Source organism: Artemia franciscana, chromosome 7 (genome assembly GCF_032884065.1).
Source record: "Artemia franciscana chromosome 7, ASM3288406v1, whole genome shotgun sequence".
Taxonomy (NCBI): domain Eukaryota; kingdom Metazoa; phylum Arthropoda; class Branchiopoda; order Anostraca; family Artemiidae; genus Artemia; species Artemia franciscana.
In genome coordinates, this window is record NC_088869.1 from 39,515,814 (window position 1) to 39,542,976 (window position 27,163).

Consider the following 27,163-nt stretch of genomic DNA (forward strand, 5'->3'; position numbering starts at 1 on the left):
AACCACAACTGAAAATGAACGAAGAACATATAACGAGTTATGGAAGGAAGCCCTGACGACTACCAACAAAACGTCTTATTGTTAGAGTCACAAGAGCGATCGAAATAGGTTAGGACTTTAAAGAAGTCCTGGGAATATTTTTCCCAGGGTGGTTGTAATGAGCCTGTGATGCCGTCATGACGTAAAGAAGCGGCTCACATCTGCGGTTAGAAGACAATTGACAATGAGAATTCATATATAGAAACCTGCCGCATGTCGAGTGACTGGGTACGGTGGCGAAGCTCCCGGTACATATATATATATATATATATATATATATATATATATATATATATATATATATATATATATATATATATATATATATATATATATATATATATATATATATATATATCTATATATATAAAAATAAGTTGTCTGTGGATCTGTGGATCGTGGATCAGGTGACGTCAACTAAAAAAAAACTTAAAAAAAAGGAAAAAACTGAAAAATAGAAGAGAAAAAGAAAACTAATAAAATTAAGAATAAAAAAAAAAAATAAAAAAGATAAAAACTAAAAAAAAAAGTAAAAAGAAAAAACGAAAAAAAACTAAAAAAGCTAAAAAAAAAGGTAAAAACCAATAAAAAACTAAAAAGAAAAAAAGGAAAAAAACTAAAAAAAAATTTCATCGAAAAAACTAAAAAAAAACTAAAAAAGGTAAAAACTAAAAGAACTAAAAAGAAAAAAAACTAAAAAAAGGAAAAAAACTGAAAAATAAAGGAGAAAAAGAAAACTAAAAAAATATAAATAAAAATAAAAAAACTAAAAAGATAAAAACTTCAAAAAAAACTAAAAGATAAAAACTAAAAAAAAAAGTAAAAAGAAAAAACGAAAAAAACTAAAAAAGCTAAAAAAAAAGGTAAAAACCAATAAAAAACTAAAAAGAAAAAAAGGAAAAAAACTAAAAAAAAATTTCATCTAAAAAACTAAAAAAAACTAAAAAAGGTAAAAACTAAAAGAACTAAAAAAGAAAAAAAAACTAAAAAAAGGAAAAAAACTGAAAAATAAAGGAGAAAAAGAAAACTAAAAAAATATTAAGAATAAAAATAAAAAAAATAAAAAAGATAAAAACTAAAAAAAAAAGTAAAAAGAAAAAACGAAAAAAAACTAAAAAAGCTAAAAAAAAGGTAAAAACCAATAAAAAACTAAAAAGAAAAAAAGGAAAAAAACTAAAAAAAATTTTCATCTAAAAAACTAAAAAAAACTAAAAAAGGTAAAAACTAAAAGAACTAAAAAAGAAAAAAAAAACTAAAAAAAAGGAAAAAAACTGAAAAATAAAGGAGAAAAAGAAAACTAAAAAAATATAAATAAAAATAAAAAAACTAAAAAGATAAAAACTTCAAAAAAAAACTAAAAGATAAAAACTAAAAAAAAAAGTAAAAAGAAAGAACGAAAAAAAACTAAAAAAGCTTAAAAAAAAGGTAAAAACCAATAAAAAACTAAAAAGAAAAAAAGGAAAAAAACTAAAAAAAATTTTCATCTAAAAAACTAAAAAAAACTAAAAAAGGTAAAAACTAAAAGAACTAAAAAAGAAAAAAAAACTAAAAAAAAGGAAAAAAACTGAAAAATAAAGGAGAAAAAGAAAACTAAAAAAATATAAATAAAAATAAAAAAAACTAAAAAGATAAAAACTTCAAAAAAAACTAAAAGAAAAAAACTAAAAAACCTAAAAAAAGGTCAAAACCAATAAAAAAGAACTAAAAGGGGAACACTGGGACACAAATGACGACCGGAATACTGGGAATATAAATGACGACCGGGACACAGGGAATGTTCAATTAGCAATCACCATCAACAAAGCTCAAGGGCAATCATTAGAATCATGAGGTATAGATCTGAATATGGATTGTTTTTCCCATGGACAATTATATGTTGCATGCTCAAGAGTCGGTAAACCTGACAATCTAAATAAATGACGACACTCAAAGAGAAAGCGACCGGGACAAAAGGAATGTTCGATTAGCAATCAACAAAGCACCGGGACACAGGGAGTATAAATGACGACGACCGGGACACAGGGACATAACTACAAAGGGGACGCCGGGGTGCACAGGGGGATATATAAATGACGATGGCGACTCAGGGAATGGTCGATTAGCAATCACCATCAACAAAGCTCAAGGGCAATCATTAGAATCATGAGGTATAGATCTGAATACGGATTGTTTTCCCATGGACCATTATATGTTGCATGTTCAAGAGTCGGTAAACCTGACAATCTATTTATATGCACAGACAATGGGACAGCAAAGAATGTTGTATATTCGCAAGTTTTACGTAGTTAAAAACATATATATATATATATATATATATATATATATATATATATATATATATATATATATATATATATATATATATATATATATATATCTATATTCACAGGTGGGACATAGGGACACAACTACAATGGCGCGTAACTAATATGGCGCGTAACGACTTACGCGCGCGGGGGGGCTTGGGGGGGGGGCGCGTAGCGCCCCCACCAACTAGGTGTTGGGGTGGCGCGAAGCGCCACCCCAACAGCTAGTATATATATATATATATATATATATATATATATATATATATATATATATATATATATATATATATATATATATATATATAATATATATATATATATATATTATATATATATATATATTTTATATATATATATATATATATATATTATATTATATATATACATATATATATATATATTATATTATATATATATATATATATATATATATATAATATATGTTATTATTATTATATATTATATTATATTACAATATATAATAACATGTATAGATATATAATATTAATTAATGTTTTATATAATATTTATTAATATTATTACATACGAATCATCCAACTTAATTTAATTAATTAGTAATTAGCTAATTCGAATATCAATTGGGTTAGTCAACAGTATATCAATTTTTCTACTACAAACTATTCTACTTAATGTTTTCAAACATTTTTATTTATTCTTGTTTTAATTTTGATATTGAAAATCTTATCCAGTTTATTCTTGAGAAAAGAAAACTGAAAACACACCGTTTTCACTTGACGAAGGAATCACTTGGCCTAAACATCACTTGGTCACTTCAGGTAAACAAAGGTAAGCTTCTTCCATTTAAAATTGCCAAATTAACAAAGCAATCAAGCTTGGTTCCGGCAAGAGACGGTAAATTCTAACAGACAAAGGCGACTAAGCGACGTCACTGTAGGAATTTGCTGTCAAACCTCAAGCAAAAAGGACCAAGTGTAGGAATCACTTGACAAAACTAACTGTCATCTGACAAAACTCAGCTGAAGGGTTACCTTAAAACCAGTACAATATTTTGAGATTTGACTGTCACCTAGCTAAAGCTGAGGTAAGTCCATGACAGTCACTGACACTGTCATCTTCTTAAAAAAAAAATCCTCCAGAGCCATTGCTTGCGCATAGGGTGTAGCATTGACATTCAATTGCAGGGTCCTTTTAAAGGGACTTGGCTTGTCGTCCAGCCTCACTACGACGGGGATCAAACTCGGGGCTTCGTATTGCCAAGCAAAGCATCAATTTATTGTGCTGCAAAAAAAAGTTCATCTTCCTTAACCAACAGATAAAATCTTCAGTTGGGGAATATTCAGTTCCCTTCTATTTTAGAACAAAGTATAAAGATTTAATTCTTCGGCCGGAAAAAAATTGTGCGCTGAAATAAATGCTTTCTGTTTGCGCACTGCTAAAAACCTAGCATTCTTTTTAAGACAGGTATTCAGAGTTATATGTTTCTTTGAGGATATTTTCTAAAAGAGCTAAAGAATTTCACTTCCAATCAGAGACACGAGCTAGAATTCAAACAATGACACTGCTCGGTCGTTTTCACTTGACGAAGGAATCACTTGGTAAAAAAAAACCCTTGGTTGCTTGGGGTAACTAAAGTTAAGCTTCTGCCATCTAAACTTATCTTATTCACAAAGCCCGTCAAGCTTGATTCCGGCAAGAGACGGTATATTCTGATAGGCAAGAGTACCAAGCAAAATCACTGTAGGAATTGGCTGTCAAGCGGAAACAACCAAGCATAGGAATCGCTTAACAAAACGCAGTTGAGAACTTACCTTGAAATCAGGGCAATATTCTGAGATGAGACTGTCACCCCGCTCAACCTTTTCCTTCAGCAAATCCATCTTATTTAAGAAAAGTATCACTGATATCCTTGAAAACGCTGGATGGTTGATTATTGTGTCAAAAATTGTAAGCGACTCGGTCAGTCGAGGCGTTGTCCTGCAAAAAAAAAAGTCTTTTAGAACAAATAACAGTGTCATATCCTGCTGTTCAATGACGTCATTATACATGAACAGCCCCCATTCAAAACAGTTTATTCACTTCTACAACTAACAACTTACTGCAGAATCAAGCCCTCTGAGGCCACGCAGCTCTGCACGCTCCTCCATCCCAATCTATCCAAATCTCCCTTTTTAAACCCTCCCAAAGAGTTCTAATTTCCTTTAAATCCTATCCTAAGACCTCTTGTATTTGGGGACAACCTGCTTTTCGTTTGGCCATAGATGGATGGCACAAAAGATGATCTTCTGCAATATTCCAATCTTCATCCGCATGACGTGTCCTAGCGAACTGTATCTTTATCTCATTATAGCCCCAGAAAGTGGGATACAACCAGAATTTTCACACAACTTACTGTTTGAAATACGGTCAGTCGGACGGATACCCAAAATAATTCGTAGAAAATTCCTCTGTAAAAGATCTAACAAATCCTCCTCTATCTTTCGAAGCACCCACGTTTTAGAACCATACTTGATCACTATTACCACTGAAGCTTCCAATATTTTAGTCTTGGTTCGCAGACTTATCTTCCCATTCTTCCAAACTTTTTTCAACTGTGAAAAAAAAACACCCTGAGCCTAGGCTATTCTATATTTAAAATCTTCACTGCATCCATCATCTTTCCTAATACTATTACCCAGGTAAGTCAAACCATCCGCTTCATCGATCTTCTCGTTACCCAACATAACCTTTCCACTTTTATTTATTCCCATTCGAAGCGACTTATTCTTCTGAACATTAAGTTGCAAGCCAATTCATGCAACTTAGCTCTCAAACCACCAAAAATTGTTAGTTTTACTAAAATTTTCATCTAGAGCACTCAAATTACCAGCATAATCTAATTCTAGGAGAGTTTAACTTTCCCATTTGATTCCAAATTCTCCGATAGCCCTTTCCTTCCTATTGCCTTCCTTTACCCTGAATCTTAAAGTGCATGGAAAAGCAAGTATGCGGCAATTAGACCCAAACCAAGTAGTCAAACGTGAGATGACGTTGATAATTTTTTTTCGATACTAGCGATAATTTCTACTCAGTAAGTTTCCGATACCCTTTAGTTGACTTTATTACGCATATTGAGATTAAATAAGATGTCATATCCTGCCGCCGAGTGCCGTCCTAGCCAAATGGTTAGCATCCTAGACTTAAAAACCTTTGTCTGGGGGGACAGGGGTTCTAGTCCTGGTGTCGAATGTTATTCGGTCTAGAACAGGGGTGAGTGGCGTGAATGTAAACACAACCAAAATCAACCCAGTCTAAAATGAATACCTGAAAAATCTGGGGAAGGTAAACAGGAAAGATATACGAAAGCATAGGATAGCTGCCCTCACCCTTCCATTGCACTTCCTGTATGAAGGGCCATGATACGAAGAGCATCACCGCGGGTAGGAACTGTATAGTCCAATACCGTACTCTTTACCTTACCTTTACCATATCCCGTCATTTTTAGTGTACTAGCGGATGCCAAATGGTATTCTTTACTGATAGTTTTTTGGTTGTCTAGTTTGAAGCCAATTAAGCTATACCATGGTTACTGCAGCCAGGATCATAGCCAATGGTAACCAAAAATTCATCAGATTTTAAAAGAAACTGTCTAGTGACAAATATTTCCCTACTTACCACTAATTTGGAACATTCAACTGAACAGTAGTTTGCAATTAAATTATGAGAATGAGAATTATGAGACTATCAAGGAGGCACACTCGTGCCTCTTTAAAGAGGAAAATCTGGCCGAAAGTTTCGACCCACCAACCCCACCCCCCTTTTAATGTTGTCCGATCGGGCTGAAATTCACAAGTTAAGGTCCCCTAGGGCCCAGGAGCTTATCCGCGAAATTTCATCTCGATCCGATAACTCCTTCCCTGTTTTCCAGAAACCACCCATAGCCACTTAATGTTCATGTTCTTTTTTTTGCGCCACGCCTACAGGTCACAGCCGACATTGGATCTGGGTGTACGAAGACTCATTCGACGCGGAATTCTCCGAGTAATTTTCCTGGATAGTTTCGTCGGAAAATCTTAACCCCCCGATTTTCTAGCTTAGAAAACCCGTTTCCCCATAAGAGCCCATGTTAATTTTTGAAATTCTTAAAAGTTATATTTATACACATGCAGGTATTTCGACTTCAAACATGCCCGGTTAGCTCAGTCGGTAGAGCGCGGGACTTTTAATCCTAAGGTCAAGGGTTCAAGTCCCTTATCGGGTGTTTTTTTTTCACAAAATATGAAAAAAACTTCGTTTTCTTAAAGAGTTAAACAGGCTGCGTCCCAAAGTCGAACCTTAAAACGTACAAGAATTAGGAGAGGCAGTCCTAATTCCTGTACGAGGAGTACAGGAATTATTAAATTACATCCACCATGGATTGTAGAAAAACGTACAGAAATAATATGAAAAAAACTTCGTTTTCTTAAAGAGTTAAAGAGGCTGCGTCCCAAAGTCGAACCTTAAAACGTACAGGAATTAGGAGAGGCAGTTGGGGGGCTGCCGCCCCCAAACCCCCCGCTTTTAAAGCCTCTTTTGTACAGGTTTTTTGTTTTGTTAATTAAAAGAGGGCCTTTCTGAAGCCAAGAGCGGGGGGTTCCGAAGCCAACAAAAAACCTGTACAAAAGAGTCTTTAAAAGCGGGGGGTTTGGGGGGCGGCAGCCGCCCAACTGCCTCTCCTAATTCCTGTACGTTTTAAGATTCGACTTTGGGACGCAGCCTCTTTAACTCTTTAAGAAAACGAAGTTTTTTTCATATTATGAAAGTTATAAGATGATTTTATTACAAATATTGAGATTGAATAAGGAGTCATTTCCTGTCGCGTTTACAGTAATCAAATTTGAAAAAAAACAAGCTTTTCCAGCTGAAAGTAAGGAACTTTCGAACAGAAGTCATACGTATATGAGGGGGCTTAGCCCCATCATCAATACCTCGCTCTTTACGCTAAAGTTCGAATCTTGTTCCAATTCTTTAAGGATGACCCCTGAATCACAAATGCCGTTTAATTGGAATAAACAGCTCTTTTGAAAGTACTAAAAAAACGTTAGCGTAAAGAGCGAGGTATTAACGAGGTGTGAGCCCCTCATATACGTAATAATTTCTGTTCGTTTTTAGTTTTAATGTTGCTCCTTACTTTCAGTTGAAAAATTAGTTTTTTTGTGTGTGTTGAATCTCCGATCATTTTTAAGCAATTCTGGGAAATCCAGCCCCTAGCCCTCCTCCCCCCATTAAAATTTTTACATTGGACAGATCCTCCGAAGTGTCCCCTCCCCCACCATAAAAATACCCCTGAAAACGTCAATACCCTTGACACTAACCAATACTTTACGTAAACAATGAGCAAAGTTCACAACTTGCAGCCACTCCCTTGAGTATTGTGAGAGATCAAGTCATCCTCAAGAACATAGGTATTAAATTTTTCGACTATGCTGAACAAAATGGCTATCTCAAAATTTTTATCGGGTGACGTTGGCAAAAAGAGAGCGTGAGAGGGGGCCTAATTATGCTCCAACTTTTTTGTTGCTTAAAAAGGGAACCAGAAAATGTAATTTACGTTCGAACGAGCCTTCTTGCAATATTATAGGACCACTGGGTTGCTACAATCACCCCTAGGACAAAAAAAAAACAAAAAAATAAACACACATCCGTTATCTTTCTTCTTTAAAAAAAAACAACAAAATTCCACATTTTTCCAGATAGGAGCTTGAAACCTCTACTGTTTCAAGTGTAACGTATATACTGTTTCAGCTGAATCTGATGAAGTGATTTTCATTAAGATTCTATGACTTTTAGGGAGTGGTTTCTCCAATTTTTCTAAGATAAGCCAAATTTTTTCACGCTCGTAAGTTTTGATGGGTCAAGATTAAACCCGAGGAATTTATATATTTGAAATCAGCATAAAAATCTGATTCTTTTGAAGCATCTATTGGTATCAGAATTTCGTTTTCAAAGTTTCGGTTACTATTGAGCCGGGTACCACGAACTGTTTGATAAGGGATGTGAAATGGTTTTCTTCACTGTCATTTTATTTTTGTTTTGTCTTGAGCCAATTAGGATATATCATGGCCACTGCAACCGCGGTAAGACCCCATAGTAACAAAAATATAAAAAAAACAAGTGTTAAGAAAATAATGAGATTTATGAGACATCACGATAATTCTGGGAGTTATAATAATAAAAATTTAATATGAGAATAATTTCAAGTTAGAATAATTTATTACGAGAATATTTTGAGAAGCCTGAAACCCCTCAAACACATCAAGCTGAAATAAAAAGCACACCACTGAAATCACCATTGCTGAAAATCGATAATTATTGCTGAAAACCATGATAAGGTTCATTTGGCCAGAAACTGCAAGTCCTACCGCGATTTTTACGTCACAAGAGATCTCGGCACGACAAAGTGCCGGTTTCTACCATATATTGGGTCAAATAGCGTCAACAATTTGGTCACTAGGGCAACAATTCAGGTCAATAGTTCTAATATGTTAGTCAACTAAATTCTAAGATGGCCGAGTGGAAACTATATAAAAGCTATATTGAACATTCACCCTTACCCAAAATATCTCCCTCGCAAGTCTCACATTTTGATTACCAGATTTTCTTGTAAACCGATTTCCCACTGACGTAACAAAATTGGTTGGCTAACGACTTAACTAACATTGTTTTGTTGTTTTTATTATTTTTTTCAAATTAACATTCAACCAACTGATAATGAGAAATAAGAACAAAGAAAAAAAATGCAAAAAAAAACAGCAAACTTCTGTTGCAATAGCGATGACCATAAGGGCTTCTTTTACTGCTAAAATACTGCAACTACTACTAACAACTCGCTGCAGCACCAGGTTATCAGAGCCAACACGGCTACGCACGCTCCTTCTCCATTCCAATCTATACAAAGCCTCCCTCTTTACATCTTCCCAAGAAGTTCTCATTTCAGTTATTTACGACATCCTCCCACTCCATTCGGGGGACGACCTGCTTGTCTATTAAATACGAAAGAAAACTTTTATTAGTTTTAAGAAAACTACAAAAAGCAATTATCAATATTTTTTGTTTAAAATTACGCAGTCTATACGTAATGTAGGCTGTCTCTTCTGAAAACAATATTCCAAATTATCATACTTTCACAATAGTTTTGAATGGTTATCGTTGAGATTGCCTATTTTTGTGTTTTTCAAGGATGTGTCCGTACCTCCCGAAAAAAAGAAATGCGAACAAGACTAATAGTAAACTGCAGTTCCAAGGAACTGCAAATATTAGACTGTCGATAAATGGCGCTGCATAATATTGCAGCTACTTACAAAATTACAGTTCGTTGGAAAAAATAAGATATTATATACAAAAATACGTTTTGTCAGGTTTATTGTGTATTAAAAAACAGAGGAAAAAATAACACTAATAGCAAAGGAAAAAACAATAACAAATAACAAAAATAGCAAAAAAACAAGAATAAAATAACAGAATAAATATGATACAATATAAATAAAAAAATAAAAAAATAAAAAATGTAAATATATATAATATAATATAAATTTTTTTAAACAATATAAAAACAATATAAAAAATCATATAAAAGAATAGGAAATAACAAAAAAGGGAAAAAAGGTAAAAATAACACTAATAACAAAGTTTTTCCTATGGAAGTAAAGAGCAAAGTTGAAACTTCACGAGAAAAAATTATTGCTACTCAGTTTCTGCAACACCTATCTATAAAATAGCACAAATAAACCGACCTGTGATAATTCCTTTATATTTACAGAAATATAGAAATTAGCGCTTTGCTGAAAACACAAACCAGTATATAGTTTAAAAACAATAAAGAAAAAGAAACATTTTTACTTTTACAGTAGAAAAACAAAGAATTTTAAGGTGTTTTCACATAATTCGAAATTGCTTAGTTTGGTACGACATCTGCAAAATGTCCCATATCCAATGAATGACTCTCTTTTCAGTTTTAAAATAGATATTTGAAGACAATGTTGTAAATAAATCTGAAGTGGACGTACCAAGGTAAATATTAGGACTTCAGACTAACTTAAAAAAATTGTATCATAAACCTGAAATTGTCCACAATATAGGCATCTCATTTATTTTCACGGTTCAACGTGGCAACAACAACGACAATCTGGTACTGCCCTTAGAATGTTATAATTTTGAAACAACAACAAAAATTATTAGATAATCGTGATTTTCAGGTAAATTCAATAGACCTCAGATGGGTTCCTGATAATTACCTGCATATTTAGAGAAATATAAAAACTAGCGCTTTAGTGAAAACACAAACCAATTACAATAGAAATGTTAAGTAGGCCTACATTAGGTTTTTTTTTTTTTTTACAGTAAAAACAAAGAATTTTAAGATGTTGTTGCATAGTTTGAGTTTGGTTAGTTTGGCAGGACCATGGCAAAATGAGCCAAAACCAACGAATGACTCTTTTCGGTTTTGAAGAGGATATTTGAAAATAAAGTTGTAAAAAAAAAAAAAAAAAAAAAAAAAAAAAAAAAAAAAAAAAAAAAAAATCAGAAGTGAACGTACTAAGATAAATATTTGGACTTTAGAAAATTAAGAAATTCGCATCACAGCCTAAAATTATCCATTTTATAGGCATCTTATTCATTTTCCCGGTTTTACAAGGCAACACCAACGAAATTGTTAAACTGTCCTAAGGATGTTATAATTTTGAAACAACAACAAAAAATCTTAGATAATCATTGGCTTCACACATGAATAGACCTTAGGTGGGTCTAGGGGAGGGGGAATTAATTTGTTTTTTATTTTGATGTCCTTAGTACTTGAAAATAACACAAAGATGTTCTTACCTATCTTCAACTAGGACTTGGTCATATTCACAAGAAGAGACTAGAAACATGATGGATGTGATGTTATCAAAACATTTGAGCCACTTGGCGCGCTGAGATCGCTGTCCCCCCACATCAACAAAACGAAATGGAACCTTTTGAATCGGGATCACAAATTCTGTAATTCCTTTTGTAGCTTTTCGAGCGTGCAGTATATCTTGATTGGTAGGGACGTACATCTAACAAAGGATATATGATTAAAACACTTAAGATTGTGCAAAAAACAAAAGGGCTTATCTGATGCTTTTATATGAGCAAAAATAGAGTTTTTAGGGTATGTGGTCCCTTTGCCACTTTTTGCTTACAATATTTTAATACAAGAATATTTTAATATAGAATTAAAAATATTGACTATAAAAATATTTTATATTCGCTATATTCACCGCTTATATTATGTTTTCAGTAAAATTGTAAGCCACATCAAGGTTTTCTTTACCTAATTATAAGAAATGGATTTACAAATTTTTAAATCTTATAAATCGGAATAGACAAAAGGTAAAAAGCTCAAAACACCTTTCGGTACTGTCACAGTATACCACCAGCACTCAAGTTTACGCTTTGTTAAACTCGAAAAAAAAAACGGTTTTTAAGAAACAGTTTGCTTATACTCAATGGAAAACAAGTGGCGGATAACAGAATACATTGGAATTATATAATTTTATATAATATCATTTTTATGCGGTCCACCGTAACGTAAACGTCACGTGTCTACCGTTCAACGTAATACCAGAGCTATACTTTGATAACCAAGATTTAGGTTTATCCACCTAACAAACAGTTTTTTTTTATTTGCGTTTAATTTTTCGTTAAATAGAAAATACAATAAAACATACCAGAAACCCCCCCCCCAAAAAAAAATAGGAATTTATTTTTACTATTCCATAATTTCAGACCATTCACTAAAGCGGCGTTCAGATGTCTCTAGACAAGTGTCTCTAGAAACATCAATATCCAGGGAGTTCCTGTTCACACGTGGAACCTGGTGGAACACTTGTCTGCAACAGGTCACAGCAAAGCATCCACTCCTACAGTCTGGGACTCTGTGTCTACGGTTTCAAATTCTACCAATCAGAAAGACTTTTTGCACTATATTTATCATCTTCGCTTAATAGTTGTGTTCACTTATGCGCATGTCTGGCTGAACTTGCATGCTTAAGCCAGTGCAGGGCTAGATATATGTCTAGTTAAAATCGTATATCTCGACAAGTTTCTTTCCAGACAATTGTTCACACGAATGTTCAAGTGCAGAATTTGGTGCAGCAGATTATCCACTTCTAGAGTATGAAACTCCGTGTCTATGATCTCAAATTCTGCCTGTCAGGAAACTCCTTCGCACTATATGCACCATCTGTAATGTTACCAAGCATAGAGGAGGCGAAAGAGGGCGTGGGTTCATATCCCACTTCTGACACCATGTATTGTTACCATGCATAAGCATAAAAGTACTAAACACAACACCATCTAAGCTTAATAGTTGCGCTGTTTGTCTGGCTGAATTTCCTTGCTTAAGGAATGGGCCAGGCATTCAAGTCTGGGCATGGAAGTCCGGCTGAACTTGCGTGTAAACACAACTTAGGATAAAGTCTAAGTGATATCATAATTCCGACATGATGAATGAACAGGTCTAAAACGAATGAATGCAACGATATAAGCATCTTGTCCTCTTGGTGAAAGTTACAGCCGTAGGCTTGTCGTAAAATCCTATGTTTCAGAGGGAACATAACCCTCAAAATTTTGCGTCAACAAAGTTTGGCTCAGGGATTAAAACAATTTTTTTTTAATTACCTGACTTAACTGAATACTGGAATACCTTACAAAACTATCAAAAGACAAAAAGAAACGTAGAATGACGAAGAAACTGAATACTGGACTATCTTACAAAACTATCAAAAGACAAAAAAAAAAGAAAAAAAAACACGGAATGACAAAGAAAAACGAGTTAAATCACAACCATAGAAAAAAGCAAATATTTAGGTTGAAACCTCCACATAGCAATCCTCAGTGAGGAAGAAGAAAACAAATTGTAGATCCCAAGAACATCACACACACTTTCAGTAATCATACTCCACACAGAATAAGAACATTACCTATTGAAAAACTAGAACGCGTAGTTATCATTCTTGGACAAGAATATATCGAGGATTTTTGTCTTTTTTTTGTGGGGCAGGGGGTATTTTTTTGTTTCGGAGGAGGCTGGGTTAAAAAACCTTTAAAAAACGGATCAAAAATTTGTTTTTAAGATAATGTTTTAACATCGTATATTAATGACGCCTTCTCAACGCGTGAAAAAGACGCATTTCGCAGAAAAAAAAAGAATTAGAAAATTCTTAACATCTCAAAGAATTAGCTGTAAATATATATTTTATTTAACAATTCGCTTAATCTAAATTACTCAAGAAATATTCTACCAGTTAATACAATTTCTGATTCTCAGTGATTCTACTTATCTGACGGGGAAAATTTAAAAATCAGGTTCTTAAATGCGCTTTTAGTCAATAAGGATTGGGAGGGGCACAAGTTTAGAGTCAAATTTTATTTTATATTGTTGACAAGCCCTACTAAAGGAGGGAGAATAGCATCAAATTTTTAAAGCTATGTCACAGATATCATGTCGATAAGTCTATCCATATTTCTATCCATACGTATACACTTAAATATAACTCAATTTATAACTTTATACTCAATTTATAAAAATTTGCAAACACTTATCTTTAAGGTATTACTTTTTGGAGAGGAGGAAGGTACAAACTTTGGAGGAAGTAAACATCAAAAACTTGGTGCAGCACTGATTTGTTGTTAGTGGCAGCAGAGAGGAGGAAGGTACAAACTTTGGAGGAAGTAAACATCAAAAACTTGGTGCAGCACTGATTTGTTGTTAGTGGCAGCAGAGAGGAGGAAGGTACAAACTTTGGAGGAAGTAAACATCAAAAACTTGGTGCAGCACTGATTTGTTGTTAGTGGCAGCAGAGAGGGGGTAGGTACAAACTTTGGAGGAAGTAAACATCAAAAACTTGGTGCAGCACTGATTTGTTGTTAGTGGCAGCAGAGAGGAGGAAGGTACAAACTTTGGAGGTAAGTAAACATCAAAAACTTGGTGCAGCACTGATTTGTTGTTAGTGGCAGCAGAGAGGAGGAAGGTACAAACTTTGGAGGAAGTAAACATCAAAAACTTGGTGCAGCACTGATTTGTTGTTAGTGGCAGCAGAGAGGAGGAAGGTACAAACTTTGGAGGAAGTAAACATCAAAAACTTGGTGCAGCACTGATTTGTTGTTAGTGGCAGCAGTAGTACAGAGGACGTCTCCCAGAGAAGGGTTTAAATATCTGGGTGAGGGGAGGGAGAATCCTTCCAATCAATTTTCAGGGTAAGGTCCATAACCCTCCCCCCCATTAATCATAACATGATAGCTTAAAACCAGTCAGCGTAAAAAGTCAGCCGAGTTTTGAAAAAAAAGTTTAAGCCCTTTGATGAAGAAATAAGAAGTTTGGAAATACATAACTTACTGACTTACCTTGTCGGATATTCTGTCTATGTTTTCAAAAAAGTATCGAACTGAATCAGCCTGAAAGGAAATAAAAGACACTTAGTTACTATACTATAGCACCAATTCGCTCCTTGAATTCGATGCTATGCTAAGTTAAACTCTTATAAGGACAAGATAATTTTCAAAAGCGGAAAGTGCTGCTTCAAACATCAGAAAAGGGGAAATAACGTCACATTAAGGAGAAATTATCAATATTTTTACACATTTTAAAATATTTATTTAATTTGAAATCTACAGTTGGAGAGGGGGATACGTTTTGAAAGTTCTTTGGGCGACCCTCCCATTTCCATCAACGGACTAATCTGCTTTATCGGTTATATGACTCGTACAACCCAAATTTCCAAATTAATTTGGAAATAGCCTAAACAACTGGGACTTATAAAAATTTATTTGGATATTAACTTGGAATTTAAGGGTGCTTTTTGCCCCCCCTTAAAAGGTACCAGGACCATGATTTACAATAGGACCATGATAATGCGCATTACTATCAAAATTTATGAGAGGATGCAATGTGCAAAAGCACACTTTTAAGCCACGATTTCCCCGGGAAAGGTCCTTTGGATCAATCTAAGAGAAACGGCTCTCAGAAGTAGAATTTTTCCCCGGAAAAGGCTTTCCAATATTAGTAATAATAGTAAAAAGAGACTTTACTAATAATTTCAACAAGAAGTGTCCAGGTACGATACGATACTTTATTAATAAAGACAATTATAACTCTTTACATTATTAAATAAAAAAACAAGTTTTTTTAACTGAAAGTAAGGACGAAATTAAAACTTAAAACGAACAGAAATTATTCCGTGTATCAAAGGGGCTGTTCTCTCCTCAACCCAGCTCTTCACGTTAAAGTTTGACTCTTTCTCTCAATTCTACTTTATAAGACAGTAAATAACTTTAGCGTAAAGAGCGGGACGTTGAGGAGGGAACAGCCCCTTTCATACACGGAGTAATTTCCGTTCGTTTTAAGTTTTAATGTCGCTCTGTTTTTGAATTAATGCATGTTTGATTTTGGCTCTCCGCAAATGAATAATTAAAACGAAATTTGTGTATTAATTTTTTTTTGCTAAATGGCTTTCTCTTAGTTTTGATCAGACGATCTTGAGAAAAAGGGTGGGGGAGGAGGCCTAGTTGCCCACCAGTTTTTTGGTTACTGAAAAAGGCAACTAGAATTTTTAATTTTTAACGAACTTTTTTATTGGTAAAAAATATACGTGACTTACAAATTAACTTACGTAACGAAATCTATATTTTTATTATGTATATGAGGGGATTTGACCCCTCGTTAATACCTCGCTCTTTACACCAAAGCTTTAATTTTGTCCCAATTCTTTAAGATTGACCCCTGAATCACAAAGGCTGTAGAATAAATAGTCGAAATTACTAAAAATACTTAAGCGTAAAGAGCGAGGTATTTAGAAAAGGATAAACCCCACATATGCGTAATAATCTCTGTTCCTTTTAAGTTTTAATGCTGGCCTTACTTTCAGTGGAAAAACTTTTTCATATTTTTTCTCATTGTCTTTCTAAAAATTATGCTAGAAAATCCTGCATCCCCTCCACGGAATTTCTCTTCTCCCATGACAAATTCCTGTAAGGGAAGATCCTCCCACGTAGCCCTCTCCCCTCAACCCCCCAACCAGAAAATCCCCCTGAAAAGGTATGTACACTTCCAAACAACCATTAGTATGTAAACGCTGGTCAAAGTTTGTAACTTGCAGCTCCTCCCCTGGGGACTGTGGGGGAGTAAGTCAGCCCCAAATACATAGTTATTATGTTTTCTGACTATTCTGAACAAAGTGGCTATCTCAAAATTTTTATCCTTTGACTTTGGGAAAAATGAGCGTGGGAGGGGGCCTAAATGCCCTTCATATCTTTGTTCATTTAAAAAGGGCACTAGAACTTTTAGTTTCCGTTAGAATGAGCCCTCTCGCGACATTCTAGGACCACTTAGTCGATACGATCACCCATGGAAAAACAAACAAACAAATAAACAAATAAACACGTGGCAAAAAATACTAAGTTCCACATTTTTGTAGATAGGAGCTTGAAACTTCTACAGTAAGGTTCTCTGATATGCTGAATGTGATGGTGTGATTTTCGTTCAGATCCTATGACTTTTAGGGTGTGTTTCCCCCTATTTTCCAAAACAAGGCAAATTTTCTCAGGCTCGTAACTTTTGATGAGTAAGACTAAATTTGATGAAACTTATATATTTAAAATCAGCATAAAAATCTGATTCTTTCGATGTATCTATTAGTTTCAAAATTCCGTTTTTTAAAGTTTCGTTTACTATATAGGCCCGGTATCAAACAGTTCGTTACCACGAACTGTTTGATACATCTAAACATACGTTTTTGTTGGCGTGCAGTAGTAAAAATTAATCGTCCATTTTCTAAACACACAAAAAAAATAACATAATAACTAGCTAACAAAAAAAATACAAAAAAAGATCACTCTCTTTAACATTATCCCCTTAAAAAAAAAAAAAAAAAAAAAAAAAAAAAAAAAAAAAAAAAAAAAAAAAAAACCTACTAGCTCAGTACCAGCCATCCACCCACACCTCCTTACCACACCCAACCAACCAGACCTCCCTACCACCTCCTATCGGTTACAGGAGATTTAGGAATCCGGGAGAGCACTAGTAGCAATATTTGTTTTCTTTTCTTCTTTTTTTTTGATAATTTAAGAATGATATTCGTGAGAAAACTTTCAGTGTGATTTTTGTGAAAGCAGAAAAAAAAAGGTTTATATAAACAAATATTTTTCTTCTTTTTTTCTGGCAATTCAAAGAATATATTCACTCGAAAACTTTCAGCGTAATTAAATTGAGAGCCAAAAAAAACATAATTTATACAGATATAAAGAGCTTCGGCTCCCTAGCCAGCAGACTAATAAACTAGCATTATTTTTTCTTTGTTTGGTAAATAAAGCAAGATATTCGCTAGAAAAACTCCAGCGTTATAAGTTTGAAAGCCAGAAAAAGAAAAAAAATATATAGCTTTATATTATTATAAAGAGCTTTGGATCAACTAGCATATTTATTTTTTCTTTTGCAGCTCAAGCATGATATTCGCTATAAAATTTCCGAGGTTAATCATAACGAGATGTACCAAAGTCTGATGAAAATATAACACTTCAGTAACAAAATTATGAAAAGCAGGCCGCCCAAAATGCAATAGATTGAATACCTAACCTGACCATTTCTATATATCAAATATTTAATTAAAATATTATTGCATAGTAATTTATCTCACTCAGGCCTAGCTAATTATCTTCGAATGCAGACGGAGAAACCGGTTTTACTCAGATCAAGAACTTGAGTGTGGTCAGGATAACACGTAAAAACTTTCAGCGCGACTATTTTAAAAGCAATAAACTCTTTTGCTTTATTTAAATATACAAAATACATCCCCAAAAGAAAAAAAATAAATCCCAGTTTCACTTTTATTGGAAAAAATAAAACGATCGGCGATGGTTTTTCCGCCCACTAGCATTTACAAAAAAACCCATGATGTCATCTATTTCAAAAATAGTCCAACAGGAATTTTACTACCCTTAGGTATTTCCTATACAAATAACCATAAAGATAAAAAACCTATAACCAGCCTGAAAATGTGGAAACTCCGTAATAAAGCATAGCCTATCGACAAACAAAAGCTTTTATACCTTTATAAAAACAGTTCACAATTAATTAACAAAAGTGAGAATAATAGTTTGTTCTAAGAAAAGTAGAGAGTAATATCAAATTCTATAAAGAGCAGAAATCTTAAAGTCATAAAATAAGTTCAACTTAACGAGAAGAAATTACTGTGAATAAAAACAGAGCCGTTCAGGGTGGGGGGGGGGCAGTTGACCAAACTGCCCAGGTGCAACGGCAGGGGAATGCCACAACTAGTTTTTTTAATTATATTTAAGTCGGGAGGGGGGGGGCGTAATTAATCTTGTCCCAGGTGCCGTCAACCCTAGGAACAGCCCCAAATGAATAAATAAAGCTTGAAGCGACTAGAAATTGATAATGACCAGAAATTGTCATTAATGCAGTGGGGTGGGTTAAGCCTCCCTCAGATCCTCTAAATGTTACACAAACGCAACTTAGAAACAATAGGGTCCTGGTTGAACTTCGTTGAAGTAAGGATGCTAGAGCTGTTTTAAAAAGTTTTTTAAAAACATTTTTAGTTTTAAATCACACATTTTAATGTAAATTTGTCTATATATATATATATATATATATATATATATATATATATATATATATATATATATATATATATATATATATATATATATATATATATATATTCTGGCGTTGTGCTGCTGAAGATGGCCCTTGGACATAGGGCCGAAGTATTCACTGAATTGAATTCCGCTGTCTTGACAATTTTTCCTATTGTTTCTAAGTTGTGTTTGTTATTTTAGCTTTACTAAAAAATAACAATTGTTCAGAACAATTTTCATTATTTATCATTACAGCAACAGCAAAATATATATTTTTGCAAATTTGATTTGATATATATTTTTGTAAATTTGACAGGAGTGGCTGTAATCGTGCAATTGGATATGGCTCAACTCTGCAGCGAACTTGTATTCACACCAAATTTCGCACTTCATTCATTTCTTTCACGTATTAGGACATATCTCGTTTTCATCTTGAAAATCACTTTCATCTTGGTCTTGTATACAGCAGTTCTTAATAGAAATCTTATTGGATCTGGATATCCACCACAAAAATTCACCCTGCAAAAAAGCCCCACAGAAAATTTCCACGCGGAAAATTCACTCCCGATAATTCCCCTGGAAAATTCTCCTGAAATATAAAAGTGAACAGCCAACGTAATTTTTTTTTGATCCTGTCTTGGAGAATTATTCCATGTTATTGAAAATAAATTGGAAAAAAATCTCTTAAAAGTACTTCAGACGGGAAAATCTTCTAATGTACGCCTAGTGGATGATATCCGGCACTTTTTGTATGAATTTGTATGAATAGGGTTTGATGACCTTTGAATTTTTTTATTTAAACTATGCTTGCTTATTTTGAACAAAGAGCCCCCCCCCCCCCGAGAATTTCCAGGGGAATTCTCTGAAGGGGGGGGGGGGCTAAGCCTAACACTAAGCCCTATATAATAAAATACTGAGCAACCAAACGCTTCAAACCCTGTCCCATTGGATTGTCGTTCTTAAAACTTTTTTTCAAAAGATACATGTTATGTCATCTTGTATATAGAGATACAGTTTTCGTCAAAAGTTTATTTAAATATTAGGTTAACTAATATAGCTTATAGAATGCACGTAGATATAAGAACTGGCTTTCAAATGAGCCTTTAAACATATCTCAATGGTGTCTGAGTGCCCTTAGAAGCGACGAAACAAAAAAAAAGGAAAAAAGGACAAACCACTGATTCCCATGCGAAAAGGTGATTTTCTTTGTCGCTCAAGATCGGGGACTGTAATTCTCCTAAATTGGGTTTTCGCTTATTATGATTCAAATAACGCAGTTTTTACTTCAATCTGAAATCATTCTTTAGGGACATCAGGAAATTTTTTATAAGGGATATCAGGATATTTTTTGGGAAATCAGATATTTCTACGGATATCAGGAGATTTTTGAGGAATATCAGGATATTCTTAGGGATTTCAGGATATTTTTAAGGGATATTGGGAGGGATTTTTTTAGGGATATCAGGATATTTTTTTAGGAATATCAGGATATTTTTTAAGAATATCAGGATATTTTTGAAGAATATCAGGATATTTTTAGGGATATCAGGATACTTTTTCGGATATCAAGATATTTGAGGGATATCAGGATTTTTCAAAACTTCCATGAATTTGCTTCTCCAATAAACTTTTACCTATAAGATTCACCTAAATAACAGTTACCATTCCTGAATTAGCTTCAAATAGCGATTTTTCCTCATTTGACACCTTTTTTGTTTTTTTCAAAATGTGCTTTTAAATCTTCGGTTATTATGGGCTAAAGATAAGTCTTTACTAGGTTGCACAGCCATGATTGGTTATGTCTGTGAACTTCAAGACCTCAATTGACTTTGTGACATATACATGGTACCTGAAGCTATCCTGCCAAGCAATTTTGTTTTGTTAGATTTTACAGCCGTTTCCATTAAAATTGCGACAAACGGATTTGCTTCTAATCAGAGATTCCAGAAACAAAATTAGAGATTTGCTTCTAGTCTTGGTTGCGCAGTAGCTAGCAACCTAGTAAGAGACGATCACGCCCCGTAGTAATATAGTGTATAACTCCTTAAACTAAAATCAGATCAAAAAATGAAGTACATTATAAGGACCGCCTTGTCCAAACCGCTATATAGGAAACTTACCGTCCCTTGGTTTGAACAATAAGGGAATATATTGGCTTGAAAATCAAGAAAAGTGGTTGCAACTACGATATTCTTCATATACGGCGTCTTTTTTTCTTTTTCTTATAATAAGCGTCATTATTGGGTGTTTGTTTTTATGACTTGAAATTACTTTATTCAATAAGTAATTTAGGTGAAAAACTTGAGTGAGGTGATGGCTACTCCTGGGTTGAAAAAGACACCATACACATTAATTCAGATAAAAAAAAGTGAAGGAAAATAAAAAGCATTCAAGAGCCATGGCCCCAGCAAACGGAGAGACAGCAGCATCAACCTTTATCAAGTTTAGAGGGAGGGACAAAATGTATTCTTCAAAATCTAGAGGCGGGTGACGTATTTTTCAATTTTTCAGTTAAAATGCCAGTTAAATGTATTTTTTAATCTAATACCTCACCACAAACGTATTTTTTCAAAATCTAGGGGACAGAGGACTCCCCCCAATTGACGCAATTGGAGAGACAAGACAAAAAGCCGGCTATTTGCAAGTTAGTTACATGATTTGTTTACAAGTTCCATCACTTAGAGTGAGTTAAATTGTATCCAAAACAGAGAAACTCAATTTTAACAACTTAACAATGGAAGCATATATCTTGAAAGTTGCTTGTCTAGAACTTGAAAATCAAATTTTCTCATTCTTGTCTGTTTATTTTTATATACCTATATAATGCGTCAACCCTCTAGAAGCAAACAAAAAGCAGGTCATCTCTGATTGGAGGGGGAGGATGTCTTAATTGAGATTTAAGGGAAATGGAAACTTCATGGGAGGGTGTAAAGAGGGAGGCTATTAATAGACTGGGATGGAGGAGGAGTGTGCGCAGCTGTGTTGGTTTCGGGCAGCTTGGTTCTTCAGCGAGTTGTTAGTAGTAGTAGTATATAGTGAGTGAAATATAAAATACATAAACGTTCATGTACCATCACTATTATTCAAGCATGGAGCTGGCAGAGATGGTCCAGTCTAATACCAAACCCTTCGCATAACTTAAGAATAATAACAACAAAACCTCTTACCAATTGAAATTCTCGTCTTCGTCTAAACGTTTTTTGAATGCTTTCATCTTGCCATAAATTCCTTATACTGGGGACATAGTCAATAAACGATAAAGTATCTAAGTTCATGGCTGGAAGGAATCTAAAGAACTTCAAACTCAACATTTCATTATCATTGTTTTCCCATGGTATGTCCAATTTCTGCCTAGCATCAATTAAGACCCTCATACCACCCACTATATTTTTATAAATAATTGACAAATATTCTTCCAACTCTTCCCTGGTAAAACTCTGTCCATGAATGATTTTCATTTGCTTAAGCACAGTTGATTTACCACTTTCTCCAGCACCAAGGAGTAAAATTTTGACTTCACGCTTCATTTTACTTTTTTCTTTTTCTAGCCATTTGTCAATTTCTTTACTTTGTCGGGTCTGTTCTCTCTCCTCTTCTGGATAATTCAGTCGAACACAGCAGGCACATAGGATAAATGTTTCACTTCCTTTCATTGTCATTTGATGATAAGTCTTTCACCTGGAAGAGAAAAACATTTTAGTAAAATGGTATGTCATATTGAACTTCCTTGCGGCCTGATTCCTTATGGTTCGTTCTTTACTATGTTCTAGCTAAGAAAAAGCTGGAGGCTTTTTCCTGTGTGTACTATAGTATTTTTCCATGCTCTTAGGAACAAACCCTGGCCAAAGTAACGAAAATATAAAAACGTGTAAAAAAATATTAATTAAGGGTTCTGTAGTGGTGTAGTTGATTTGATATCACCTTAGTGATCTGGGACCCAGAGTTCGAACTCAACTATATCAACACGCTGTGGGTTGACGCTAAGACTTGAGTAGTCAAGAAGCATTGCCAATCTAATTTGATATCACCTTAGTGATCTGGGACCCAGAGTTCAAACTCAACTATATCAACACACTGTGGGTTGACGCTAAGACTTGAGTAGTCAAGAAGCATTGCCAATCTAATTTGATATCACCTTAGTGATCTGGGACCCAGAGTTCAAACTCAACTATATCAACACACTGTGGGTTGACGCTAAGACTTGAGTAGTCAAGAAGCATTGCCAATCTAAAAAAAAACTGTCAAGTGACGAAGAATCTCCAAGTGATGAAAAAACCACAATTGGTTTGTTCTTTACTAGGTTCCAGTTGAAAAAAAAGTTGAAGGCTTTTTCCTGTGTGTGATATGTTTTTAGGATTCAACATGCTTGATCCTATCCTTATGGTACATCTCTGTTAGTTTTAATTACGATCTTAATAAGTGAACATGCCTTGTCAGATAATCAGGCAATTAGTTGCAACATTAGGAGTTAAGAATATCTGGGGAATAGAGAAGGGAAAACTTATATGAGTGAAAACTGTCAGTAGTCTTGAAAACAGAAGTTACCAGCCCAATCTAGTGTTTGGCTACTTTGAATGTAAACTGCTTCAATACCTAACTTCATTTAAGTGATTGAACTGTGTGGTTAGGACTTGGGGACTTCTTGGATGTAGCTAATGAGGTATCTGTTAGGTAGGGATCCACAGTTTCTTGTTCTTTTTTCTGGGGGGGGGGGTCAGATGTTTTTACCTTTTTACTTTTAGCAAATCACCCTGCCCACTCCAAGTGCTTTTTGTATCATTTTAGACAGAGGGGAGAGTATTAGTAGTTTATTTAGTTTCAATCAGGTTGCATTAATATTGCAATGTTGCATTCATTATATTTCTTCTTTTTTCTATTTAGTTTCAGCTCTAGGTCTACGGTATAAATCTACCAAATTTATATATCCAGCTCCTTTTAATTGCTTAAAAGTGTTGTCTCTCAAGGTCTATTGTCACAGTTTTTAGAGACACATACTGTAACTTAAATTATATTTGAAGTTCCCAAGTTGTCAACTCATCCAAATAGATCTGCTATATTAAATCCTATATATTTAGATGGTGAGGTGGAACAAGGGGGGGGCGAGGTTGGATGGGAAAACATTGACTAGAAAAGGTGAATTTAGTCGGGGTTATGAAGGGCGTTGTTGACATACTGCAAGTAAGTTTTTAATTATCTTTTCCTTGAGGGTGACCAAATACTCTCTCCTAAGATGAGAGATAAAAGAGACCATCTTCATTGAAGATAATAATTAAGGACCGTCTTTGGACTGCCTCTAGTCTGTCAGACAGATCATCAGAAATACCAGGATGACAAACATGACATACGTACTTGAGGATTGAATGTACAAATGAAAGAAATTTTTTTTTTAACAATTGAGTTCAGGACAATTTAAGACAGTTAGATCACCAAAATATTGTCATCTATCTGAAAGATCAACAACAAGGTTGTTTATCATAGCAAGAAAGACAATTGATTCTAAGAGGATCCTCTAGGGCACGCCATTGTAAACTCATTTGTACAAAATGTACAGATGAGAGGAAAATTCTGAAACAATGATGTTCAGGACAATTTGAGACATTTAGATCATCCGAATATTGCCATCTATTTGACAAATCAACAACAAGGTTGTTTATCAAAGCAAGAAAGAAAATTGAGTCTAAGAGGGTTCCTGGGGCACACCATTGTAAACTGAGAGGACACCAGAATATATATTAAGGTATTTAACGACTTCTCTTCTATTAGATAAAAAAGACATAAATATTCTAATTAGATACAGACCAACTTGTAATTAATTGAAAAGTCTTTCTATCAATGTTTCGTGGTTGACTAAACCAAAAGCTTTTTCTAAGTCTACTTCAATAATATTGAGCCAGGTAATAATAGATGCCAGGAGCCTAAGTTCCTGAATTGCCTGCGGTCAGTATTAAAATTCACCATTACTTTCAACCAACCAGCTAAAACACTTTCATATAGTTTTGAGAAAAAGGAGGCGAGCGTAATGGGGGGAGGGGGACACCATGAAAATCTTTTTTGTTACTTTTATTTTTAATCGAAGCAATAAAACCTAACTTCCAATAAATTGTGAACTTACCAGCAGAGGTAGAAAGTTATTAAAAAGTTAAAATTAAAAAAGCAAGGACATAACTTTTGAAAGACTGTAAGCGAAGGATTTAACTGGTTCAATTGTAATATCAAGCAGAAAAGCCCTGTACTTGTTATGTTCTTAATTTGTGTTACTGCGTCTACGGGCGACATAACAGGGAAATTGGAAGAGCAGAAATTTTAAGGAATGTCCAAAGAGAGGAGAGGGGGGTGAGGGGAAAGGAATTTATTCATATCATTTGCTGCATCAAAGGGCTCTTGTTGGATATGAAAATCTAAATTCTTTTGGGCTTTCCCACGTTTTTCTATTTCTAATTTTATTACATCATTGTTTTGGCTGAGTAGAAAACAAATCCTTGACTGTATTTTTGTAATACAAAGAAGCAGATTTACGTATCTTTTATGTATTCTTTTGGGGGACATGTCCTCCTTTTTTAACCTGTTTTTCTTCCCCGTTTTTTTTTTCTAAAAATTGGGATTTGTCCTTTTCTGTGCGTTTAACCAATAAAAAATACTTACACCACCATGAATCCCCAACCGAACACTAAGTAGTAGTAAAAATGTACATTTTAAAACCAGATGTGTCCATTAAAACACGGCTTTTATGGTATCTATGATTGTAAAGCAGTGTTTCATTACCATGACACTATTTGACATCATATGTAACTAATCTGTATATTGTTGTTAATAAAGACAACTTCTGTTTATAGCACTCGAACTTTTGTGACTTCCTAATTGCATTGCCTAATTTCTGTTTTTTTTTTAGTATTAATTAAAAAGCTTTCCCAGAAAATAAGTTTTTCAAGCAAAATTAATATCTAATACGGTTCTCTTTGACAAGGTTTTTCGTTTGAGCTATCAACTATGGTTTGTTCATCAACTATGGTTTTATTCTCTGGAAGATAATGGAAAGCCTTGACCCTTATTGGTGTCACACGTGTTAAAATCCCGTCTAATGAAGCACCAAGAAACAAGTGCGTCGAGTGAACCACTTTGTTTATAGGTGAAAATGCAATAACTATCCCTTTAGGGGTAACATAACTTACCATAGCCCATGGGGAGAGGCCAGTAAGTTATGATATGCTGACAAGACACAGGTGCTTTTTTATGACTGAAGTCGAAGGGCTGGAACAGAAATTACAATAGATGACCAATTCAAACTCAAAACAATCAAAAATTAACATGAGTAACCCTGACAACCCCCATGCCCATAATTTTCAAAACGAAATCTATGAATCAAAATTTCAGGACATAGACTAATTAACACAACAGCCCAATGGAACATGTCTACAAGACGTATATATATATATATATATATATATATATATATATATATATATATATATATATATATATATATATATATATATATATATATATATATATATATATATATATAATATATATATATATATATATATATATATATATATATATATATATATATATATATATATATATATATATATATATATATATTTATATATATATATATAATATATATATATATATATATATATATATATATTTATATATATATATATATAAATATATATATATATATATATATATATATATATATATATATATATATATATATTTATATACATATAAATATATATATATATATATATATATATATATATATATATATATATATATATATATATATATATATATATATATATATATATATATATATATATACATATATAACATGTAAAAGAAGATTTGTTTTGTAAGGAAGAATTAGCAAAGAAAGATTGCCTTGCCTTGCTTTTAATTAAAATTTTAAGATATATATTATATATAAAATATATATTATATATTTTACTTATATGTTTTTATTATATATTAAAAAGCTGTGATCTATAGGCTTAGAAACGGTAATCATAGCTGGAACAAATTTATTTGAACCATTCAATATCCATCCAGATTATTTTATTTTTGGGCAGGTGTCCTGTAGCATGTAATACCCTATAGCATGATGTATAAAATTACAAGCGTTGTAGAAGATATTTCGTTGGAAGAAAAAGGAGTTTTTGTCCCTGCACCTGAACAATTAACAAATCTACAAC

General features: G+C 33.6%; 1 protein-coding gene across 5 annotated transcripts in view; it reads right to left on the minus strand.

Moving 5' to 3' along the window:
• The window catches only part of LOC136029271 (guanine nucleotide-binding protein subunit alpha-13-like), a 55,207-nt gene that overhangs the window by 17,392 nt on the left and 10,652 nt on the right, over positions 1-27,163 (minus strand). For 3 of the 5 annotated variants that reach the window (XM_065707518.1, XM_065707522.1, XM_065707521.1), the window contains exons 2-5: positions 22,130-22,640; positions 14,715-14,765; positions 11,166-11,383; positions 4,139-4,304 (exon numbers count right to left, since the gene is read on the minus strand). In XM_065707518.1, the coding sequence (XP_065563590.1) occupies positions 4,139-4,304; positions 11,166-11,383; positions 14,715-14,765; positions 22,130-22,621 (927 nt within the window). In that variant the 5' untranslated portion in view covers positions 22,622-22,640. Of the gene's footprint in view, positions 1-4,138; positions 4,305-11,165; positions 11,384-14,714; positions 14,766-22,129; positions 22,641-26,131; positions 26,211-27,163 lie in introns of all 5 variants that reach the window. The other 2 variants (XM_065707520.1, XM_065707519.1) reach the window with 1 other exon arrangement.